General features: G+C 60.6%; 2 protein-coding genes across 4 annotated transcripts in view; one reads left to right on the top strand and one right to left on the bottom strand.

Moving 5' to 3' along the window:
• Tbcd (tubulin folding cofactor D) overlaps positions 1-21,197 on the bottom strand; it is a 121,640-nt gene that overhangs the window by 48,032 nt on the left and 52,411 nt on the right. The gene's annotated exons all lie outside the window — the stretch shown is intronic.
• On the top strand, positions 12,559-20,289 carry Znf750 (zinc finger protein 750). Its single transcript, XM_040268304.2, has 3 exons — positions 12,559-12,711; positions 17,302-18,899; positions 19,163-20,289. Exons 2-3 carry the CDS (start codon positions 17,479-17,481, stop codon positions 19,863-19,865), a joined length of 2,124 nt encoding a protein of 707 aa, XP_040124238.1. The 5' UTR covers positions 12,559-12,711; positions 17,302-17,478; the 3' UTR covers positions 19,866-20,289.

The raw sequence follows: 21,197 nt of genomic DNA on the forward strand, positions 1-21,197 counted from the left end.
ACCTGGCACCCAAGGCAGCCCTCTCTGGGGCAGATGGCCCTGGTCCAGGGCAAGGCAGGGCAGGAGGCCACGACAGGGGCCCGGGCACACCGCTCGAGCCATGGTCACACAGCAAGCCGCAGGGTGACCATCAGAGTCCCCTCTGCCTCTCTGCTCCAAAGAATTTTTTATTCTACTTAAATCACAACACAAGATGAACGTGATTTCATGTTTTTTGTGCATATTTTTATACCAATAAAATAGTGAAATTTATAAACTTACCTAGAACTACATAAAATCAGTTTATTTCAAAATAAATTCACTTTGGTTGTATCTGCTTCCACCAGGCATGAGAGCCCCACAGGACAGGCAGTGGGCAGGGCTACAGGCTACAGGAGGCCCCTCACCACAACGTCAAGGTCACCCCTCCACAGACTCGCAGCCAGACACCCACATGGGCAGGTCACGGCCCCTCACCTGAGATGGAGCCCCCCAGGGGCTGCTCTGGCCAGTGGCCACACCATCCTCTCAAGCCTAGTGCAGGGCTGGGCAGTCACCCAGGCCAGCCACTCTGGGCTGCTCCACCTCCCCTACCAGAGCCTGCCCACCGACAGCAGCCACTCCCACTCCGCTCGCCCTGCTCTGCCAAACCCAACCGCTCTAGCAGGGGCCACGGGGCCACACAGGCTGCCCCTCCCAACTCCCTCTTGAGGGCACTCGACCCCCACCGGCTGCCCACCAGCCTCACCATCAGCCACAGCCTCCAGGCCCCATGGACCTCCACCCTAGGAGGCAGCACCAGGCAGACGCACCGAGCAGCCAGTGGAATGAGCTCTGCTCCTGTGGGCTGCCGTGGCCACCAAGAGCCACGCTCGCCTCCCAGGAAGCACAGCCCAGCGGGCGACCACTGCTGCCGTGGCCACCAAGGGCCACGCTCGCCTCCCAGGAAGCACAGCCCAGCGGGCGACCACTGCTGCCGTGGCCACCAAGGGCCACGCTCGCCTCCCAGGAAGCACAGCCCAGCGGGCGACCACTGCTGCCGTGGCCACCAAGGGCCACGCTCGCCTCCCAGGAAGCACAGCCCAGCGGGCGACCACTGCTGCCGTGGCCACCAAGGGCCACGCTCGCCTCCCAGGAAGCACAGCCCAGCGGGCGACCACTGCTGCCGTGGCCACCAAGGGCCACGCTCGCCTCCCAGGAAGCACAGCCCAGCGGGCGACCACTGCTGCCGTGGCCACCAAGGGCCACGCTCGCCTCCCAGGAAGCACAGCCCAGCGGGCGACCACTGCTGCCGTGGCCACCAAGGGCCACGCTCGCCTCCCAGGAAGCACAGCCCAGCGGGCGACCACTGCTGCCGTGGCTGGGGAGGCGCACCACTCCAACCCGACGGGACCAGACCCCGGTCCACCTGGAGGACCCCAGCCTCTGTGCCATGCTGACCCACTTCTGTGCCGCAGGGCAGGCGTCAAGGGAACAAGGACTGTGGAGCCCGATGAGCCGAGGCACTGCGGTGGGCCACCTCGTGGGGTGCAGACAGGGGGCATGGCTCAGGGCCTCAGATGGCCGAGTCTCAGCTCGGGCTCCGCAGGATGAAGCTGGACCCCCAGCAGGCGGAGGGCAGACCCACTCTCACAGCCCCACACCCGGGAGCACCACCGGCCCCGGCAGGCGCGGCCCCCTTCCCGCGCTCTCCACCCCGGCTCTGTCCCCAGGTGCAGGGAGTGGTGCCCTCATCTCTGGCTGGTGAGGGGCACTGAGGAGGGTCCACCTCCACCAGCCACATCAGGTGACAGCCGCTTCTGCTCCCACGTGCCCACTGTCAGCCCTGCCCACCAGTGCTACCTAGCAGAACCCCAGCTGGTCTGCTGCACCCCAGTCCAAGGAGTCTGCACAAACCCGTGCTGCCGTCCTGTTGAGAAACCCAAGGCCTCAGTAACACCACAGCCAGCTCCAGGGTCCGATCAGCAGCGCCCTGGGCCTGCCAGCCCCCACGCAGGGCGGCCCGTGAAGGCGGGTGAAGGCGGAAGCTCTGCCCATGCCTGCTGGAAAGCTAAAGAGTGACAGCAATGACTAATCCTCAACGGGAAGAAGGGACCCCACTCGGGCTCTGGTGCACCTCAAGGTGGCAGCCGCAGCCCGGCGAAGCAGGTGTCAGGCCTGCGTCCCTGCTCCTCAATGGGCCCTGCCACCACCTGACCTGGCTGTGTCCAGACTGGGCCAGGCAGGGGAGGTGGACATGGCACTCGCCAGGTGGGCTCACAGCTGGCCCAGAAACCTCGGCCCCAAGGTTTTATATGAAGTCCCCGTCACAGAAGTTCAAAAGCACACAACTCCTTCCAGATTCAACAGGTTTAAAATAAGGAAACCATTCGAAAGCTTTGAACAGACCTTCCTCCTGGCTCCAGTTACACACTGCGAATGCCTGTCAACTGTACCACACACCCCAGGGGCTTCCTTTTGGCAAGGGAGCCCAGCAATGTAATTTAAGCACCCTTCCCTCCAGACAGCATGTCATGTGTTCAATGCCAACTCCCCAAGGAAAAGCAGCCTCCAGGGGAGAGAAGCTTAACCCTCAGGTCCCCACATGCCTACATCAGGGTCTGCAGAGCCTGCAGGCTCCGAACGAAGAGCACAAGGCCTCCTCCCCAGAGGAGGAGACAGCCTGTCCTCAAGACCACACCACAGTGACGTCTTCCGAGCCAACGAGCTGCGCCGATCCTAAAACAAGTCAAGCCCCAGGGCGAGTGCCCTGTGTGGGCTCCGCGCACAGAGCTCGTGCAGATCCACCTTCAACTGGACAGTGAGGAACGTGCACAGCCCAGCAGCAGACAGCAGAGGAAAGCATGGTAACACGGACACCCCCACACAGCAAGGGAAGCGGATTGTGGACAGGGCCCTGGGCAGGGGTGCTGGCCGTGGTCAACCCTGGGGACTTCACCTCCCAGCCCCTGACCCACTTCATCCCACAATGGGGCTGCATGTGGGCCACACTCAGGTCCAGGAGCCCATGCAGAGCCTGAGCCCGGAGAGCACCAGCTTCCCAGAGCAGGTGTGGCCCCTGCCACAGAGCCTGCCTCTTGTACCAACAGCCACCATCCCGTCCTCAAGAATGCAGTCCAACTTGCTCAGAAAAAAATGCCCACACTGAGTTTGCTGGGGGCAAGAGGAAATGACGGACGGAACGCCTGCCCACAGGCCTCTGGGCTCCCAGGCCCCACTGCAGAACTGCCCCCGAGGCCCCCGCTGCCAGCGGCACGGCACCCGTCACCAGGCAGGAGGGGCGAACCTGTGTGCCCTGCCTTCAGAGGGCCAGCAACCCCACCTGGCACCCAGGGCACCTGCCCAGCACACCTGGACTGCCACGCGTGCTCCCCATCGGCGTCACTGGCTCTGCCCTCCCCAGGGGCCTCAGACACTGTGGGCATGGTGCAGTGACCCCAGAGCCCCAAGCACACTCTTGCTCCATGCCAGGTGCTCAGCCCCCTGACCAGGAGTTGAGACAAGGCCCCTCCCAGCCACTCGACCCAAGGACCCCACGAGTACCCACAGGGTCAGGGTTGCCTCTGCCACGGCCAGACATGGCACACGTAAGCCTCGGCGACACCGGAGGCGAGGTCTGGCCTGAGGACAGGCCCTCGGCCCTCAGGAACACCTGCAACTTGCAGAGCGAGCCTGGGTGATGACAAGGAGCGGCCTGTGCGTGCTCCGCCATGTCCCCCAGGGACAGGGCAGCTCCTGCCACACCACACCCCACTTGCCAGCCAAGCCTAAGCCAAGCCGGCACCAGCTCCCAGTGGCTCAGCCAACTCCCAGGAAGTGGTGAGACACACCAGGGACCCACACACAGGCCTGCTGTCCTGCAGCTGGAGACCAGGTGCCATCTGCCCTCCAGACCTCCAGCACACTGCCCGCCTCAGCAGGGCGGCTCAGGGGCCCCTGCACTCAGACCCCCCAACCTCAGAGCTGCTCCTCCAGAAGCGAGACGGGGACTTCAGAGAGAACCTTCCAAAACCACATCCAAAAACATGAAGAGAAACGATGACCTCTGAAAAGGCCAGGCGTCTAGTCCCAGCGACACGGCAGGCCGAGGGGGGAGGATGGAAGCTCCAGGCCAGCCTGGCCCCTTTGCAAGGCTCTGGGAGGGAAGTTAAAAGGGCGGAATGAGGCTCAGAGCATGCACAAGGGCCTGGCAGGAGCTCGGGGTCTACCCCTGAGTGGACAGCAGAGCCCATGCACACACACACGTGTGCCTACCTGGAAGCTTCTGCCCCAGCCTGGACACTGTCGGTTCCACACGACGACATGGGAGGGGAAGAAGGCCTCCTGCACACGTCCACACAACCTCCTGCGCAGCTACAAGTGTGAAGGTGTTTAACAACAACACGACCAACAGAAGCTGAAGTGAGGACAGACCCCGTGAGAAGACTGACTGCTCACCAAGGAGGCAGAAGACTGACCACTTGGGCTCAGATGGGCATGCAGCACGTGTGCCCTGGACTGCTGCACAGGGCAGCCCTGCAGAGCACAGACTCCCCCAGGCACCCGCGCTCAAGAAGTGTGGGGGATGGCGTGTGTGTCCCTCCGGGTCCACTGCTGACACTAGGCCCCGCCTGCTGATTTTGAGCAGGGCCTTGGGCCCCCGCGGTGCACTGTGCTCTCAGCATGAGCCACGGGATCAAAGGCACTCATCCGTGGGCTTCTGGCTCCCCGCCCCCCACCCTTCTACTCTTGACCCAACCGGCTCAGAATCCCCGTGATGACCAAGCCTAAAGGTTCAGAAAAGAGGGTTTGAAATCTTCTGGCAGCAAAACCAGACTGTATGACACCGGGGCTGTTTATACCCCCGACCGAGAGTCCTTCTGCGGACTCAGCATGCGTTCTGAGAGACCATCAGCGTCCCCACTGTGGCAGGGCCCACACCTACCAAGGTGCTCAGAACACTGCAGCATGACCAGAGGTCTCCCGGAATCTGGGCCTCTCACCCCAGGCCTCTGGACGGATCCATGGACAGCAATGCCCACATCCTCGCCAAGCAGCAGCGGCCTCCACAGAGGACCGGCTCAGGACCACCCACACTCTTTCCTTAAAGATGGTCAGGGACAAAAGGCAGTGAAAGGCGCCTGATGACGGGGAGCAGAGCCTCCTGCTCAAAGTCCTGTCCACAGTGCCCAGGTTTGAACAGAGGAAGCAGGGCCCGGGGCTGAGCCCAGGAAGGAGGGCACCACGCTCCCCAGAGGGGGCCATGCCTCTTACCCACACACCAGCCCTGCCGGCCCTCACCCCGGGGACACCTCAGAATACGAGGACATCCCACAAGAGACCTGACGATAACTGCCCTGAGGGAGGCCAGGCACCACAGGGCCCCCCGCTGGCTGCCACCAGGCCCACCTCAGCAGCAGGCCCTGGCCCAAAGAACCCCCAAGACCTGGCTGCTTCTCCTCCACGCAGTCACAGACAAACGCACCCTGCATCCACGGTGGGCGTTCGACAGCCCCACGGGCTCTGTCCCCTGCGGCTGGCCAAGGTCAGCAAGGCATCCAGGGGAGCGATCACAAAGCCCTCAAGGAGGAGAAGGATCAAGCCCCGCACAACTGCCCGGAGCACAGGGCACAGGCCCTCCTGGGGTCAGCTCTGCCCACCCGCACCCTGCGAATGCCCGCAGAAGGCCGCTGCCACTTCCCTGCGCTCAGGCCAGAGCACCACTGGCCTTGGCCAGGTGGCTGCCTCCCCCTGAGGGACATGGCCAGCACCCTGGGCTCAGGTTGGCCTGGCGACCTCTCCGCAGCAACCCCAGATGCTCCTCACCAAGTCAACGCCCCCAGGAGACGCGGCCAGCTCCTCCCACCTCTCCGCCATGTCCCGCTGACTCTCAGCTACCCCAAGGCCAGAGCCTGTGGGTTCCCGCCCCCAGCCACCACCACTCCACCAGAGGGGAAGCTCGGCGAGCCAGGCGTGCCCACGGGCAGGAGGCGCCCTCCGGGAGCATGGGTGCACTCCTCAGCCCCCCGGGCCGCTGGCCCAGAAACACCCAAGCTAATGACAGGGGACCCAGTGCAACAGCTTGAAAGGAGCAAAGCGTCCAGGAGGTTTAAAGGCTCCTCCCGGAAGTGAGGGCCAGCTCTGCCCTGACTCACAGCAGTCAAAGAACAAGGCCAGGTACGTAAAGGACCCTGAGGGGCCAGCACACGTGCACAGATGGACCAGGGGCACTGAGAAGGCACTGGACACCACAAGTCACCAGGGGTCATGCGAGTCGAGGCTGCCACAAGGTGCCCTGTGCCCTGCCCCTGCCAGCACCACTGTGGGACGCTGGCAGGCCAGCGGACCTTGAGAGGCTCTCCAGCAATCCCACACCCCAGAGAACAGAGGAGCCCACCAGTCTGGGTGAGCCAAAAGCCCAAGGGCGCAGGCGGAATGGGCCCTCCACAGCAGGAGAGGCCCAGCCTGGGAGCCCTGAGGCTGGGGGACCCCAGCAGCATCCTGCCTGAGAGAGCTGAACCCAAAGTCACCGCTGAAGACCTGAAAGAACTGGACAGTCCCCAGGTTCCCCGCAGGTGATGAGACTGCCTCGGGGCCCAGCGAAGCAGTGGCAGTGTGACCTTGCAGGTGCTGACATCCTGAGCTGCCCCTACAAGGTGGCCTGAGGCGACTGCAGGTAGAATTCCACACTGACTCCAAAGAGGAGCAGTGGCCTTCAACGGGCTATGAGACGGCCCAAGGCGGACCTCTCCAGGGTGCTGAGCAGGCAGGGCGAGCAGGGGCCTGGCACAGGGCGCAGCGCCCTCTGGGACTGAGGAGGGCCGGGAGGCCGAGGGGCCTGGACGTGCAACAGACCTGCCCAGGAGTGATGCCCAGAGAGACCCAAGGAGCTGGGCCTCCCTGCCTCCCGAGGGGACAGTGAGAAGGAAGCTCTGTGATGGCAAAGGGGTTTCTACACACTGCACGTGCTGGTGCCCCCAGAACTTGGGCTGCCTGGTCAGTGGGACCCTGAACAGGGCAAGACCCCAACCCCTCCTGGCTCCACACAAGTGAGGAGGCACCCTCATCAGACCTTTCAAACAAGTTTGTTAAACTGCACATGAAGTATTTTAATAAAAGATGAAATCAAAAACGAGCCACAGTTAAGAAACCAGCAATGACCAGTCAATTTGGATATGTTGACCTACCCATAACCTACACATCACATCACATATGATCTGACACCTTACAGTATAACAGCACACGTACACACGTGTAGATACAGAAAATGCTACTGGCATTAAAAATGCAATGTTTGGCGTTGACAAAGGAAAAGACCCAGCAGATACAAGAACCTGGTGAAGATAAAGAATGAGCAGAAGGAACTGCAGAAAATACAAGTTGGAAAGAAGAGAAAGAAAACATGAAGAAAAGGGACCAGAAGTCAGAGTAAGGACCTGCATCGGTCCCACAAGGAGAAAACAGAAACACAGGGATCCCAACTTTCCAGAAACCATGACAGCTGTGAGTCAGACACAGAAAACCTAAGCACATAACACAAGGCCAACAGAGAACCTGCATCTGAACTCAGAGTGGGCTGCAAAGCTCTGAGCAGAGCAGGAAAGCCCAGCAAGGAGGGAGGGCGACGGTCAGGGAACTGCCGCGGTGGCTGCCAACACACCTGAGTCGAAGGGACTCGAAAAAGCCAGAAGAGGCGAGACTGTCCCAGAGGAGAGCTCTGAGGTGCAAAAGGACACCACGGACCAAAGAAATCCTGTATCTGTGGAGAAAACACTAAACAAACAGCGTCTTTAAAAACAACCGTGTCTAGTGTTCAGTAAAAAGCAGCAGAACTTGACAAATGCAGCCCACCAGGTGAGAGGGGGCACCGCGATCCAGGCTGGGCAGAGGTCACCTCTGACGTCAAGCATTCACACACAGCACGAGGGTCGCCTGGGAAAGACGCCGAGCGTGGGCTCCAAACCAGCACACCACCCTTTCCAGCCAGTGGTTTTCAGCTGGACAGTGGGGCCTTGGTGGCTTGATGCCACCGCTTTGTGGGCTGGGACCCCGCAGCTCTGAGGCTGAGGTTCTCTGCTGCCTGCAAACGGGCAGTGGGCATGTACCTCCCCCCACTGCAGGGGAACCATGCCCAGGCTTCACCAGCCACGTGGACCCCCCACAGATGTGCAGATGCACCACGAGCTCTGGATCCACATGCAACGCAGACACTCTGGGAGGTGCACGTCACCAGCACGTGTGTATGTACACCTCTCGCTATTCTGTGGTCGCACTGGCTCGGCAGTGAGAAAGACAGGTATCTTTTTGTGTGTGTGGTCTTAAGCCATGATTTGGTCACCTGGGTCAGAGTTGCCACCAGCACCACACATTTAATGCTGGGATTGGAGCTGATAAAGCCTAGGACAAATGACCAGTCTATGCACGATGCCAGCCAGGGGAGGTGGCCAACCTCTCCCAGGGCAATGACCTCCTACCCAGCGCCACCTTCTCTTGGAACCGCGAGAAGGCGCCTGCCTGCCAGCCAGGCAGGCTGCAAGGCCCCGGCAGAACCCTGTGGTGTGTGGGATCCTGGAGGCCTCAGCCAAGTTTCCCAGCCCAAGACCAGACTCAGGCTTCCCCTTAGACAAAGGCAGCCAAGCACCCAGGACCAAGGCTGGCCACCAACAGGGAGAGGCTCCCCTCACTCAGCCAGAAGGTTCAGGAGGATTCCAGAATTCCCCTGCTCAGGAGGGAGGAGCTGCCCACAAGCCACACTCCCCACTGCTGCGGGCCCTCTTGTCACCCCCACCTCTAGACAGCCAGCTGTACCCCGGGGAGGGCCCTGCTAGAGGGCACCGCCAGCCCCGCAGCAGGTGAGCCCTCCCAGAGCTGCAGGGTGCAGGCCTCACTCAGCAGCAGAGGCCAAGGCCACACCCTGGTTCCAGGCGGAGACAGCAGCTGAAGTGAAACACAGCTCTGTCCGTCAGGGGTCCTAGCATCTGCAAGACACAGGACTCACCCCTGGGCTCCTGCTCCAAGAAATGAGAGAAGGGGAGGCAGGCCTGGCTGGTGGCTTTGAGTAATCCCAGGACAGTGCCTAGGGTCAGGGCCCTCCCTCAATCCAGCCTCAGTCCCGAAACTTGGTAAAAAGGGAAGAAAACCAGAGAAGGAAAAGAAGGACCACAGAAGTCCCAAACCCAAGGAGGGGGGAGGGAGGGCAGGGTCCCTGGGGAATGGGAGCTGTCACGTGCAGAACCAGCTCGAGACCAGCACTGGGAGCCAGGGAAACCCTTTCCTTGGACAGTCTCTCACTGTGGCAATTCCCACTGGGAAAGAACCACAAACCAGAAACCCTAAGAGACGTGATACTCAACAGGAAGGGAGAAGCAGGCATGTGGACTGGCTCAGTGCACCAAGGAAAGGCAAGTCACAAACCTGCAGGGCCTCGGGAGTGGGTCCCAGGCCTTCGGGTGGCTCCTCTTGGCAGGCGCCCAGGACAGGCGTGAGGCCCACTGCAGGCCCCAACTGCCCTGCTCACCCCGGCAACCTGGCACCTGGTGGAGACGTCACCCTCCTCCCACATCCCGAGCCCCCAGGCCCAGCCCCCAGGCCTGGTCGTGCCACAGGGACGACCTGAGATACACCCAGTAGGCAGTACTGGCCGGGGCCACAGAGGACAGGGTGTCCTGAGTGCCCCTCGCTGCCCACACTGCAGGAGGCAGAGGTAAACAGAACCAGGCTCGGGCTGCTGCAAAGCACCTTCACTTCCTCTTTACCTTCCTCTGGACGCAGTGCCCCAGAAAGAGAGAGAAGAAGTGGAAACCACCTCGTGGACTCACTGGAAGGTCCAAAGCCCAAGTGACTCCTTCCTCCTTCCAAGAAGTTCCGTCCAGGAGGCAGGTGTGGAAAGTGGCTCCTCCGACCTGGAGGAGGCCCACGGACCCTCACACAGAAGGGTGCTCTCGCCCAGCACGGCGAGCCAACTGCAAGGCCACCACACTGTGCCCAGTCTGGGCCACCTCCAGAGCACAGCTCAGCCCTGGAAACCAGGCCCACGTGGCACAACTGACTGGACAACCGGCGTCCCGCACTCCAAGGCTCCTACAGCTGGACCATGCTCAGTGAGGGTCCACTGCGATGCTCCCCAGTCCCTACCTAAGAAGTGACCACCTTGGTCAGAAACCTCACAGCAAGGCGCAGAGAGTCGCGCACACACCCAGCGGGCTGGGCCTCAGGAAAAACAGCAGAACAGGACTTTTTCCCCCAAGGCACAAGCTTCAGGGTCAGAGAGGACAGGAGAGGTAGCAACAAGGTCCAGGAGGCTGGGCACACATAGGTCCCAACACCCCAGGCCACGTGAGTCCCAGGCCTGCGACATGGCAAGCTCAGGCCTCCTGAACAGCCACCCCGACACGAGACAGACGGACCCCTGGACTCGGTCACGGAGGGCCTGGAGCAGCAGACAGAGCACACTGAACGAGGAAAAGCTCACAGGGAGGGGAAGTGCACAGGCTGGGCACCCACCCACTCCCGCTGAGAAACTCAGGAATCAAAAGGGAGCACCAGGGGCTGGGGTGTGGCTCAGCGGTAGAGCGTTCACTCAGCACATGTGAGACGCTGGGTTCCATCCTCAGCACCTCATAGAAATACACAAATAAAAAAAAAGTATTGTGTCCAAATACAACTAAAAGAATTTTAAAAATAAAGCAGCAGCAGCAGCAGCATCCAGAGGGGTGTGGTGGCACACGCCTGTAATTCCCATGCTTGTGAGGCAGAGGCAGGAGGATCGCAAGTTCAAAGCCAGCCTCAGCAAAAACGAGGTGCTAAGCAACTCAGTGAGACCTCTCTCTAATAATATACAAAACAGTGCTGGGGTGTGGCTCAGTGGTCGAGTGCCCCTGAGTTCAATCCCTGATACCCCCCCCCGCCAAATAAAAGGAGCACCCAGAATGCTGGGAAACTGGATCCCCCACAGCAGCCCCAGAGCTAAGGACACAGAGGGGACAGTGATCCTGCAGGCTGGGCTCAAGGACAGCCCCACCTGGAGGGTGGTAGGAAGGGATGCAGGCAGGCCCAGGGGATCCTGAACGCTGCCCGGCTATGCACCTCAACCCCACTGAGTGCAGACCCCACCCTGAAAGGAGAACTGTAAACTGAGAGTCCAGAGCGGCCCACCTGAGCATCAGGAAGTGTGTAGGGTGGTCGGGTGCAGGAGAGGCTGTGTGGGCCCCAGGAGCAGCACCCAGCAGGGCAGAGGGCCCCAGGAGCAGCACCCAGGTGGGACGGGGAGCCGAGCCGAGCCTGCCCTGGGGGAGGTCAAGAACACAGCACTGGAGCAGAGGGAGGGAGCGCCGGCAGCAGACTCCAGCACAAAGCTCACCAAGGGAAGGTCCAAGGGTGCCAGTCAGGGGCACAGGCCCAGACCTGGCACCCCCGCCTCCTCGCAGGTCTGGCCAGCACAGAGCCTGTGGCCTCAGGCACAGGACCTTTCTGCCTTGCTCTCTGGAGGTTGCCCACCCCCCGAGTCCTCCCAAGGAGGCCATGCTGGGACTCTGCTGGACCCTCCAGAGCAGCTGGGTCCTCAGTCCCACCCAGTGACCTTGGCCAGTGCCCAGCTGTCCAGCAGAGCCCTGCCCAGGCCCCAGACCACAAGAGCAGGAGACATCAGGAAGCAGTGGGTGTCTCAAGCCACTGAGCTGCAGGGCCTGCCCACGCCAGGAGACAAGAGGACAGCAGGGAGCTGCTCTGTCATGGCAGGACTGTGGACTGCTGTAACTGAATTCCAGGGCCAGGCAACTGCAGGAAGTGTCCAAGAACTGGATACAGAGATAAGCAAGTGGGAGCACAAGTCTCACATCGGGGAGAGCAGTGACAGCGTGCCCTCGGGTGTCTCCGTGCCTGCGGTGCCCCAGCCTCTGTCAGCGGCCAGGCGTGACCAGGGCCAACAGCTCCCACGGCCTCCTTTCCTGTCCCCGAGTCAACACCACACGCCAGACCTCACTGAAGTTGGCGAAAGGTGGGACGAGCAGGGGCCGAGAACAAGCCGGCTCCCCGTGGCCCGTCTGCCTCACTGGTGCGGGGACAGAGGGAGTGCAGCGGCTCCCACCAAGGCTCGGGCGCAGGGTGCCGTCCCGGGCATGCTCCAGCAGGTCCCCCACAGCAAGCGGGAAGGGAGCTCCTTCCCAGCTGCCCAGCTCTAGGGGAGCCACCACCGAGCCCTCGGGGACAGAGCCCAGGAAGGCCGAAGCCTCGTGGCCAGGCAGCCACCTTTCGGGAGAGCCCAAGGTTCTGCTGCCGCACACACATGCCCAGTTCTGAAGGGAGTCACCGCGGTGTCTGCCTACCCTCAGTCTATCGCAGAGCAGCCGCCCTCACCCAGTGACCTGCGTCCTGGCCCACAACACGCCAACCCTAACCCCCTGCCCCGCTGGCATCCTGACAGCACTGCACTGGCCCTTCAGGGCCAAGCAGGGGTGCCCCGTGGGGCTGGGGGTGGCACCTGGCTGGTCGGGACCGTGCCCGGTGAGGCTGTGGGGAGCTCAGTCGGCGCAAACCCACGAATCCTAGCTGCGGGCGGAGGAATATCAGGTGCATCTCTACGCCCTGAGGGCTAGACTCCTACACTTAAATCCCTCCCACTGGAACAGCCGGCTCCAGTTTCACCGAGCCAGCGAGCCAGCGTGAGAACAGAACCTGCTCCTCAGCCCCGCCGTCAGCTCGGCAGAGACACATCCTCAGGCCACCGCAGGTACGCAGGCAGCAGGTACTCAGCAGGTACGTGCACCTCTCTCCTCTCAGAACTACCCCCTGCGTCTTTCACCTGGCTGAGGAGCAGCTGGATGGTGGGCTCTGCCTCCCTCCCAGCCGGGATTACTCAGAACCCAGCAGGTGCACAGCGGGGAGCAGGCAGGGCTGAGGCTCTGCTGGGGCTGGCACTTCACTTAGAGTGTGGCCAGGGCCGCCCGCTGGGAACCCAGGGCTGGAACTGGGGATGGGAACCAAGTGTGAGCTGTTGACCATGCCTTACAATGAACTCTGGTTTCTACATGAAAAGGGCAAGAAAGGTGTGTGCGGGCATAAAGGTTGCTCGTCGCTGGTTTTAGTTTTAGTTTATTTTTTAAAACTTTTTCTTGGGCCAGGTATACTGGGGATTAAATCCACGGGTGCTTACCCACTGAGCCACATCCCCAGCCCTTTTTGAGACAGGGTCTTGCTAAGTTTCCCAGGCTGGCCTCAGCCTCCTGAGCAGATTTTTTACAACTTTTCAATTTTAAAATAAGTTCTGTTTTGACACAACCTTCCAAAAACAAAACTTGGCCAAGGAGATATGCTTTTGTTTCTTGTTAAGGTGGTGCGCGCTCCCTCCCTCTCTCTCTCTCTCTCTCTCTCTCTCTCTCTCTCTCTCTCACACACACACACACACTCACACACACACACACACACACACACACACCACACACAAGCTGTTTTTCCTTCTATGAAATTTGTCATGAATCTATATGAAAATAATCACTAACCAAAAAAAGGAAAAAAAAATTATTGACCAAATCTCTGGTCAAGTCTGAGCAAAGTCAGACATGGCTTCTGCAGGTCTGTCTGCGAGGCTAGCCCAGCACCTGCCTCCTGAAGCGAAGACCCTACAGAATCCTAGTGGGGTGGCTGAGGATGGCCGAGGAGAGCCGAGCTCAGGGCAACCTGCGTGGGCACTGTGCTGGCACCAGCCCCTGGCTGCTCTGCCCCTTTCTTCCAGAGACCCCAGAGACTGCCCTCTCCCTGGGTGATGGCTGTCCTAAAGGCCCTTCATTTCAGGGCACAGAAAGTCTGGGAGGGAGTGGTGGCCAGTCGCTGCAAAAGTGCCACTGGACTCACAGATCCCGTTCTTGCGACACCCGGTGGGTAGCTGACACTGGCGTGTCCTGGAGTGGCGCAATCCTGCCACATCACAGCACTGTGATTACAGCGTGCCCTTCAGGACGGTGCACCTGCGGGGCTCTGTGCCAGGCAGCCGGACACCAGCAGGAGGAGCCTCACGGCCCTGCTCGGCACGCAGGCCAACAGCAGGTCAGGCAGAGCTGCCCAGCCCGCCCAGGGCTGCCCCACAAAGCCAGGCTGTAATTACCCGTGTGTCCTACAAAGTCCTTAAAAGTGCTCCTGGTCTGCTGCCCACGTTCAGACTCCTCAGAACCTCTGTGAACAAGCCAGCCGCTCCCCACGGCCTAGGGCCAGCGCCACCCTAAATGTCCACCCTCGGGAGCCTGCCCAAGTCAAGTACTTGACGGGCAAGACCTTCCTTCTGTGGCACAGCCGAGCAGCTGGACACTGGCCGTTTAGTGCTGAGGTCACAGCAGGACCCTCAGTGCAAGCACTTGTTGCACACCAAGTGTTTTCAAGCGACTGTGCCCACTGTCCTCAGTGTGGACACCGTCTGCACTATGGCCAAAGTAATCTGGAGAGGGCGGTACTGGGGCAGGCAGAAGAGGGAGGGCACCCAGGCCAGGAGGCTGCGGAGACGCCCTCCTGCCCCCCCCCCGCCCGCCCCCAGCGGCAAGTGTGAGACAGGGCAAAGACGCAGGGCAGCAAAGGCAGGATGAACAGGGGAGAGGCACCGCCCAGCAGCAGGCAGTCCCAGGCTCCCTCACCTTTAGAAACTCTGCCTTGGAATGCAAATCCCCATTACTGTAAACAGTGAGGCTCTGGACTTTGCTATTTGGGCAACAATGTGCTCTTTTTGAATATTAACACCAGCAGCTGCCAGAGAGTATAAACTCCAATAGGCATAAACTGACCAGGCGGGACGACTTCAAACCTCTGCCACAGACATGGAGGCAGACAGTGGTCACGGCTGTAGGTTAGCTTCTTCATCCCCATAAACCTCTGAGTAGGAGAGAGCGCTCCCGGGCTGACATCATCGCCCGAAAGCTTACAAAAGCTTCCATTTTATCCCACTTACCTCCCAGCACGGCTGCAGTTTATAGGCAAGTAGCTGTGCCTGTCTGACACCTGCAGCCAAGCGCCCCTGCTTCAATTAGCAATTGTGCAACCAAGAGGTCAGTTTATCCCAGTCCCGAGTGCCACCTGGGTCTCCCTCTCTGGGCTGGTCCCCACCAACAGTAAGCCCCGGACGGCAGCTCTCCCCTCCCAGACACCGGCATCAGGACACGGGGCTCACCCAGCCCCTCTGCCATCCTGAAAGCTAAGTGGCCAGAGAACAGAGGCAAATGGGGGCCGGGGGTTGTACTCGCAGCTGCTCAGGAGAAGCGGCAGGAGGACGGCAAGTTCCAGGCCAGCCTGGGCAGCTTAGTGAGGCCCTGTCTCCAAACAGAAAACAAAAAGTGCTGGGGATGTGGCTCAGGGATGAGCAGCTGGGTCCAGTCCCCAGTACCTGGAGAAGGAAAGGCAAGTGGTTCAGACCAGAATCTCACTGACGGAGGGACCTGGGACCCCCGAGGGCAGCCCACCACAGCCATGTGCTTCTCTGAGGCCCCAAAGCTCTGCAGCACTGAGCCAAACTGCTTGGACACGCTGTTGTCGCTTGCTGACATCCTGAGGGACCTCCCGTCCTTCCCAGTGCAGTTTGGAGTCCACGTCCGCCCTGGGTATCGCAGGACACGGATCCCACTTGATAAGTGCCTGCAACTGTCATCACCTTGGTCACGATGCTGCAAGTGATGAAATCAGCTCCCAGGGCTGGGCATGACACATCCCAGGCAGCCATGGGAACCAGGCCTGCAGAGGTTCTCACGCCTCCGGAATCGGGAGCGCACGGAGCGTGCCCGCACAGGCCCGCTGAGTTATCTCCCTGGCCCGCAGGGCTGGAATTGGGCCCCAGGCTCCCTCACCCGTTGGGAGGCAAGGAAACCCTGCTCTGTTACCCAGGCCAGACCTGCCCCCCAAAGTACAGGCTGAACCCATAAGGATTCCTTCATGATTCTTCTTTTACTAAAGAAGGAAAAAGAGAAGCCATAGAGCTGCCGTCACGCACTCCCTGCTCGGCTCTGGCACAGGTGCGCGTGGCTGCAGCAGCGGCACTGGGCAGGCCCACCACTCCACACTCGTCCCACGGCTGTGCTCCACCAGCACTCCCTGCTTTCCCCCACGGAGGGTCTCACCAACGAGCAGGGCCCACTCTCCTACCCAGCCACTTCTCAGCAGGAAACGTCCTCAAAGCTCAGCGGAGTGAACAGGTGTGGGGGTCGCTGGGCGGTTCTTTACGCTTCCAGGAACCATGAGTAGGTTAAGAGACAGCTCTCTCGGAACCTCCCAGATGCAGATCCCAGTGGCTGCTGTGCCAAGAGCTGCTCCCTGAGGGTCTGGCCACGGTGCCGCTCTGTGGCCGAGTCTCACCGACTCCACTTCACAGCTGAAAATGTGCTTCTCATACCATTCCCACTGCACCTCCTCTGTGGGTGACTGGAGGAGACCCTTCCTTTCTCGTTTCCTGTACCGATGGAGTGCCTGGTCTGGGCTCTTTGTCCCTCACACACTTCTCCAGGCCTCCCAGGCCGGCACTGCCCTGTCCTCAGCTCTGGACTGGGGGCACATCCACACAGTGCAGGGTGGCTCTAGAGGACACCTAGGGCTGGGACACGCCGCAAAACCCTAGGGGAAGCAAAGGGGCAGGCGTGAGCCACGTGGCTGAGGCCAGGCCCACTTCCCAGGGGCTGAAGGCCAGCAGCCTCCTCCACGATCCAGGCCACGTGCTGCAGCCTCCTCGTACCGTGCGGGATAAGTGGCTTTGGTGCTTGTGTCTGCAGGCACAGCCAGGGAAGAGCAGGGTGAGTGTGAGTGCTGACGAGGCAGGCAGTGGACCCACGCAGTCACTAGGACTTGCTGACTTGCCCTGACAGCACGGCAAGCCACCTGAGTGGACCTAACATGGCATTTAAGTCTGCAGTGAGACCACCCCAGTGCCACTCACGAGGGCCAGGCTGGAGCAGGTGACAGTGCGCTGGTAACACAAGGGCACCGGCTGCACTTCCCTGGTTAAGCACCAGGTTTCGGGAGCCTGGGCACAGGTCACTGCAAAGCAGGCAGCCAAATGGCCCTGTGACAACGCCTGGGGACAACCAAGGGAGCTGGGGCTTGGCCCCTGCAGAGCCCTCTCCTCTCCAGGGAAGGTCCCATCATGGGATAAGGGCTCCCAGAGAAATGCAGCACTCTGCACTGACACTGACCCTCCACGCCTGCCACCTGACCCCCAGCCAGCTCTCTCAGTCAGGAGCTAGTGGAGGACAAGAGGCTGCAGGTGCAGCGGACGCGTTGCCGCTCCCGGCAGTGCCTCTGCTCCAACCCTCCCCAGTGCCTGAATGGGGACACCTTCCAACCACAGCCTCCCCTGACTCCAGCCTCTGCTCTGCTTTGCAGCTCCGGGCAGCGGGTGCGAGACCTTCCTCGCCGGGCCCTCGGCACGTGGAGCTGGCTCGGTCACGGGCACACGGCCACAAGGCGAGACGGGGGCTCATCTCCCTGGACCCGGTGTCTGGACCAGCGAGGAGCGGGCAGTGACCACACCACGTGGCAGACCTCAGTCTGACAGACACCATGAGCCTCCTCAAGGAGAGGAAGCCCAAGAAGCCACACTACATCCCGCGGCCCCCAGGGAAGCCCTTCAAGTACAAGTGCTTCCAGTGCCCGTTCACCTGCAACGAGAAGTCCCACCTCTTCAACCACATGAAGTACGGCCTCTGCAAGAACTCCATCACGCTCGTGTCTGAGCAGGACCGCGGCCCCCGGTGCCCCCGGGCCCACGCACCCGACCCCAGGCCCCCCCGGCAGCAGGCGCCCACGGCACAGCTGGCCTCTCCCCAGCCCCTCACTGACGGCCTCCCAGGCTTTGACCCCAAGCCCCAGCAGGGCTCTGGCAAGGAAGACGTGCAGGAGAGCCTGAAGCTGCAGGCTCGGAGGACCCACGCCCTCCCGCAGAAGCCGGGCCTCCAGCAGGAGGAAGCCCCAGAAGCAGCCCGGGGGACGCAGCCTGCTCTGGACCTGGCCCGGCCTTCGGCGTTCATTCCAGTTGGGGAGCACAGACTTAAGGGGCCCGAAAACACGGAGGGGCCCGAAACGCTGTCATCCACCAACCCTACCACCAAAGCCACAGCCTTCCACACCAAGTCTGCGTTCCACGCTCCTGGCTACCCCTGGAAAGCAGGCTCCCCATTCCTCCCGCCCGAGTTTCCACATAAAATCCCACCTACCAAGGGGTTCAGTGCCATCTCCCCTTACGTGCATCCCACGATCCCAGAGTACCCCCCGCCCTTCTACGCAGAGCACGGGCTGGCCGCCATCTACTCCCCCTACCTGCTGGCCGGGAGCGCCCCCGAGTGCGACACCACTCTGCTGTCTGTCTACGGGGCCCCAGACCAGAGACACTTCCTGCCTCCCCCGGGGCCCCTCCCCAAGCACCTGACCCCGTCGCCGTCAACGTACGACCACTACAGATTCCTCCAGCAGTTCCACCCCAGTCTGCCGGTTCCTTATGGATTCTACAGACCAGAGTCTGCCTTCTCCTCCTACAGCCTCAGGCTCCCGCCCCTCGCTGGCATCACTCGGGAACAGAGCTCCCGCCTCCTTGAAGAGGCCACCCTGGCCCACCCAGCCTCGAGTCCCTCCGAGTTAAGCCCTTCAAACTCCCACAAAAAACACACAGAATTCGAGAAAGAAAGTCCGATTCCTGAAGCTAAAGACCCCTCCAAAGATGGGCAGCGGGACCTGGAAGGAGCCAAAATGAGCCCCCGGGCAGGCAGTGCAGCCACAGGCTCCCCAGGAAGGCCAAGCCCCACCAACTTCACGCAGACAAGCCAGGCCTGCGAAGGCCTGTGTGACCTCTCCAACAAAGGGTCCCCAAGTGCCCTGGGATGGCGCCCGCAGCCCGAACAGAGCCCCACAGCCTTCAGACCCGTCCCAAAGAACACAGACTGCCCTCACTCCCAGGTTCCTGCAAACAGCACAGAGTCTCCACACAGGTAAGAAAGCTTCACTTCTGGGCTGGGGTCGTGGCTCCGTGGTAGAGCACTTGCCTGGCACGTGTGGGGCACTGGGTTAGATAAACGGTATTGTATTCATGTACAACTAAAAAAATTAAAATAAAAAAAAAAAAAGATTTACTTTCACAACTTTGACACAGGCTTCTTGGTTGTGCTCAGCCAGCCAAGTGCAACCTGATTAAATGTTTCCTGCTCCTTTTCCTAAGCAAATGCCCACTAAGCCTTCTCTTGGCTTCTTCTAGCCTCGAGGCCGGGAATGGAGACCCTCCAGCTCAGACAGCAAGCCCTCTTCCCACCACCGAGGCCGCACACGCCATCCCCGAGGACGGCTCCAGGACAGGCCCCCTCAACCTCTCCAAGAAGTCAGAGCCAAGACCTGCAGCTGCTGGTGGAGCCATGTACCCGGGAAGTGCCAAGGCAGAGGCCCCAGGTTTCACAGAGCTGCAGGACTTGCCCCTCAACCTCTCTGTTAAGGACCCCTGCAATGCCCGGGCTCCAAGGCCTGCCGTCCCCAGCCCACTGCAAAGTGCAGAACCCGCTGCTGCTCCCAGGACTGGGAGAGGAAGTCCCCGAGATGGCTCAAGTTGTGCTGAGGCCCAGCAGGAGGAGGGCCCAGGTGGGAAGGCCCCAGCCTCCCGCGTGGTGGACAGCAGTGACGAGCAGAAGCAGACGGCAGCTGTGGCCCTCTGTCAGCTGGCAGCCTACAGCCCGGGAAACGTGAGGGTGGGCGAGGGGGAGCCCACCACCCAGGAGTCAGGCTGCCAAGATGCACCTACTCCTAGCTCCACAGAGAGCCAGGGGACTCAGTGTGACCTCAGACCCAAAGGACAAAAGAGGGCAAGTCAAAGAGACACAGGAAAACCACAGCAAGGAAGTAAGAAGACAAAGCCAAGTGACACGGCCGCGCGGGTGTTCACCCTGCGCAAGAGGACCCGGGTGTCCTGAGACCCGCCAGGCCCAGGGCCCTCTCCGCCAGCCGAGCCATCACTCCCCAGGCGGCTGCCACAGATGCGGCTCTCTCTTTTCCACCCTTCAGGCCGCTGCAAGGCCCTTCCGTCTCTGGTGGTAGGAATGTCTCAGACTGAGGTTTGGCCTGCTTCTCTGCAAGTGGACCGCGCCCCCGGTTCTGACGGCCATTTTGGTCCGTGACACTTAGCCTCAGCAGTCACTGCAGAACACGCCCACTGGCTGGCTCACCAACATGAGGCTATCTACAGAGGTCGCTACTCCATCAGGGAAAGGCACACTGGTGAGCGCGAGAGCTACTCATGCCGACTTCCCGACCTCTCGGTCTCACTCCCTATCCCTAAAATGACTTGTATGTTGCTAACTCCCAATAAATTCATGTGAACTTTAAGGGTACATAAAATGGGGACGTGTGAAATTCTGTGGCACCTTTTGGAGTATTTTGCAATGATGGGGAAGAGAGAGTGGATGGCTGAGGCAGCGGTGAGCCCGAGCAGGCAGCGAGTGGGGGTGTGCGTGGCGTGTGCTTGTGAAGAAACCAGTGGCCACTGCCTGCCCTGGGGGCTCCTCAGGACCATCCCGGGTCCTGGGCCCCAGAGGCTGGAGCTGGGCCAGGGCTCCCTCCCTGCCCTGTCCCCACACCACACGGCTCCCCCTCATGCCGGCCTGCTCCTGAACCCGGGCGTGGGTACCAGGGGCCCTCCACAAGAGCCCCGAGGCCCACCACACTGCTGGGGGCAGCGTGGGCTCCCGTGGCGCACGGGGAGAAGACCACACCAGGAGCACTGCAGCTCTTAAAGCTGCCGACGCTCCCAGCTGTCGACTGAGGGAACGAGGCCCCCTGACACTGCAAGCTCAGACAGAGGAAAGTAGGGTTCATGCAAAACCCTGCCCGATTCTGGAGGACCACGCCTTGCCAGGGACACCCTGAACTAACATCACTGGCCCTAGCTGCACATTAGCAAAGTATCTTTCAGCTTGACTCGAATTAATGATTTTTCCAATTGTTTTCACTAATTTTTTAAAAAGACACAAAAGTCGGGTTTGATAGTGGAGTTCCACGTGAAGTTCCATACTGATAATTTTTTAAGACTCAGTCTAGAAAAACTCTTCCTTTGTGATAAAAAACATCTCAAAATCTCCACTAAAAATTTTGCTTTGGGAGACACATGACAAGGAGTCAATTAAATATTCCTGAGTAGAGTTTTCTGTATCAGGAAAAAATTCTCCAGGAAAGTAGTGAAAATGAATTCACAGAAAAAAGGAGGAAACTGTGAGAGAAAACTGCCCTGGGTTTTAATGCAGGCGGCA

The sequence above is a fragment of the Ictidomys tridecemlineatus genome, chromosome 3, assembly GCF_052094955.1.
Source record: "Ictidomys tridecemlineatus isolate mIctTri1 chromosome 3, mIctTri1.hap1, whole genome shotgun sequence".
Taxonomy (NCBI): domain Eukaryota; kingdom Metazoa; phylum Chordata; class Mammalia; order Rodentia; family Sciuridae; genus Ictidomys; species Ictidomys tridecemlineatus.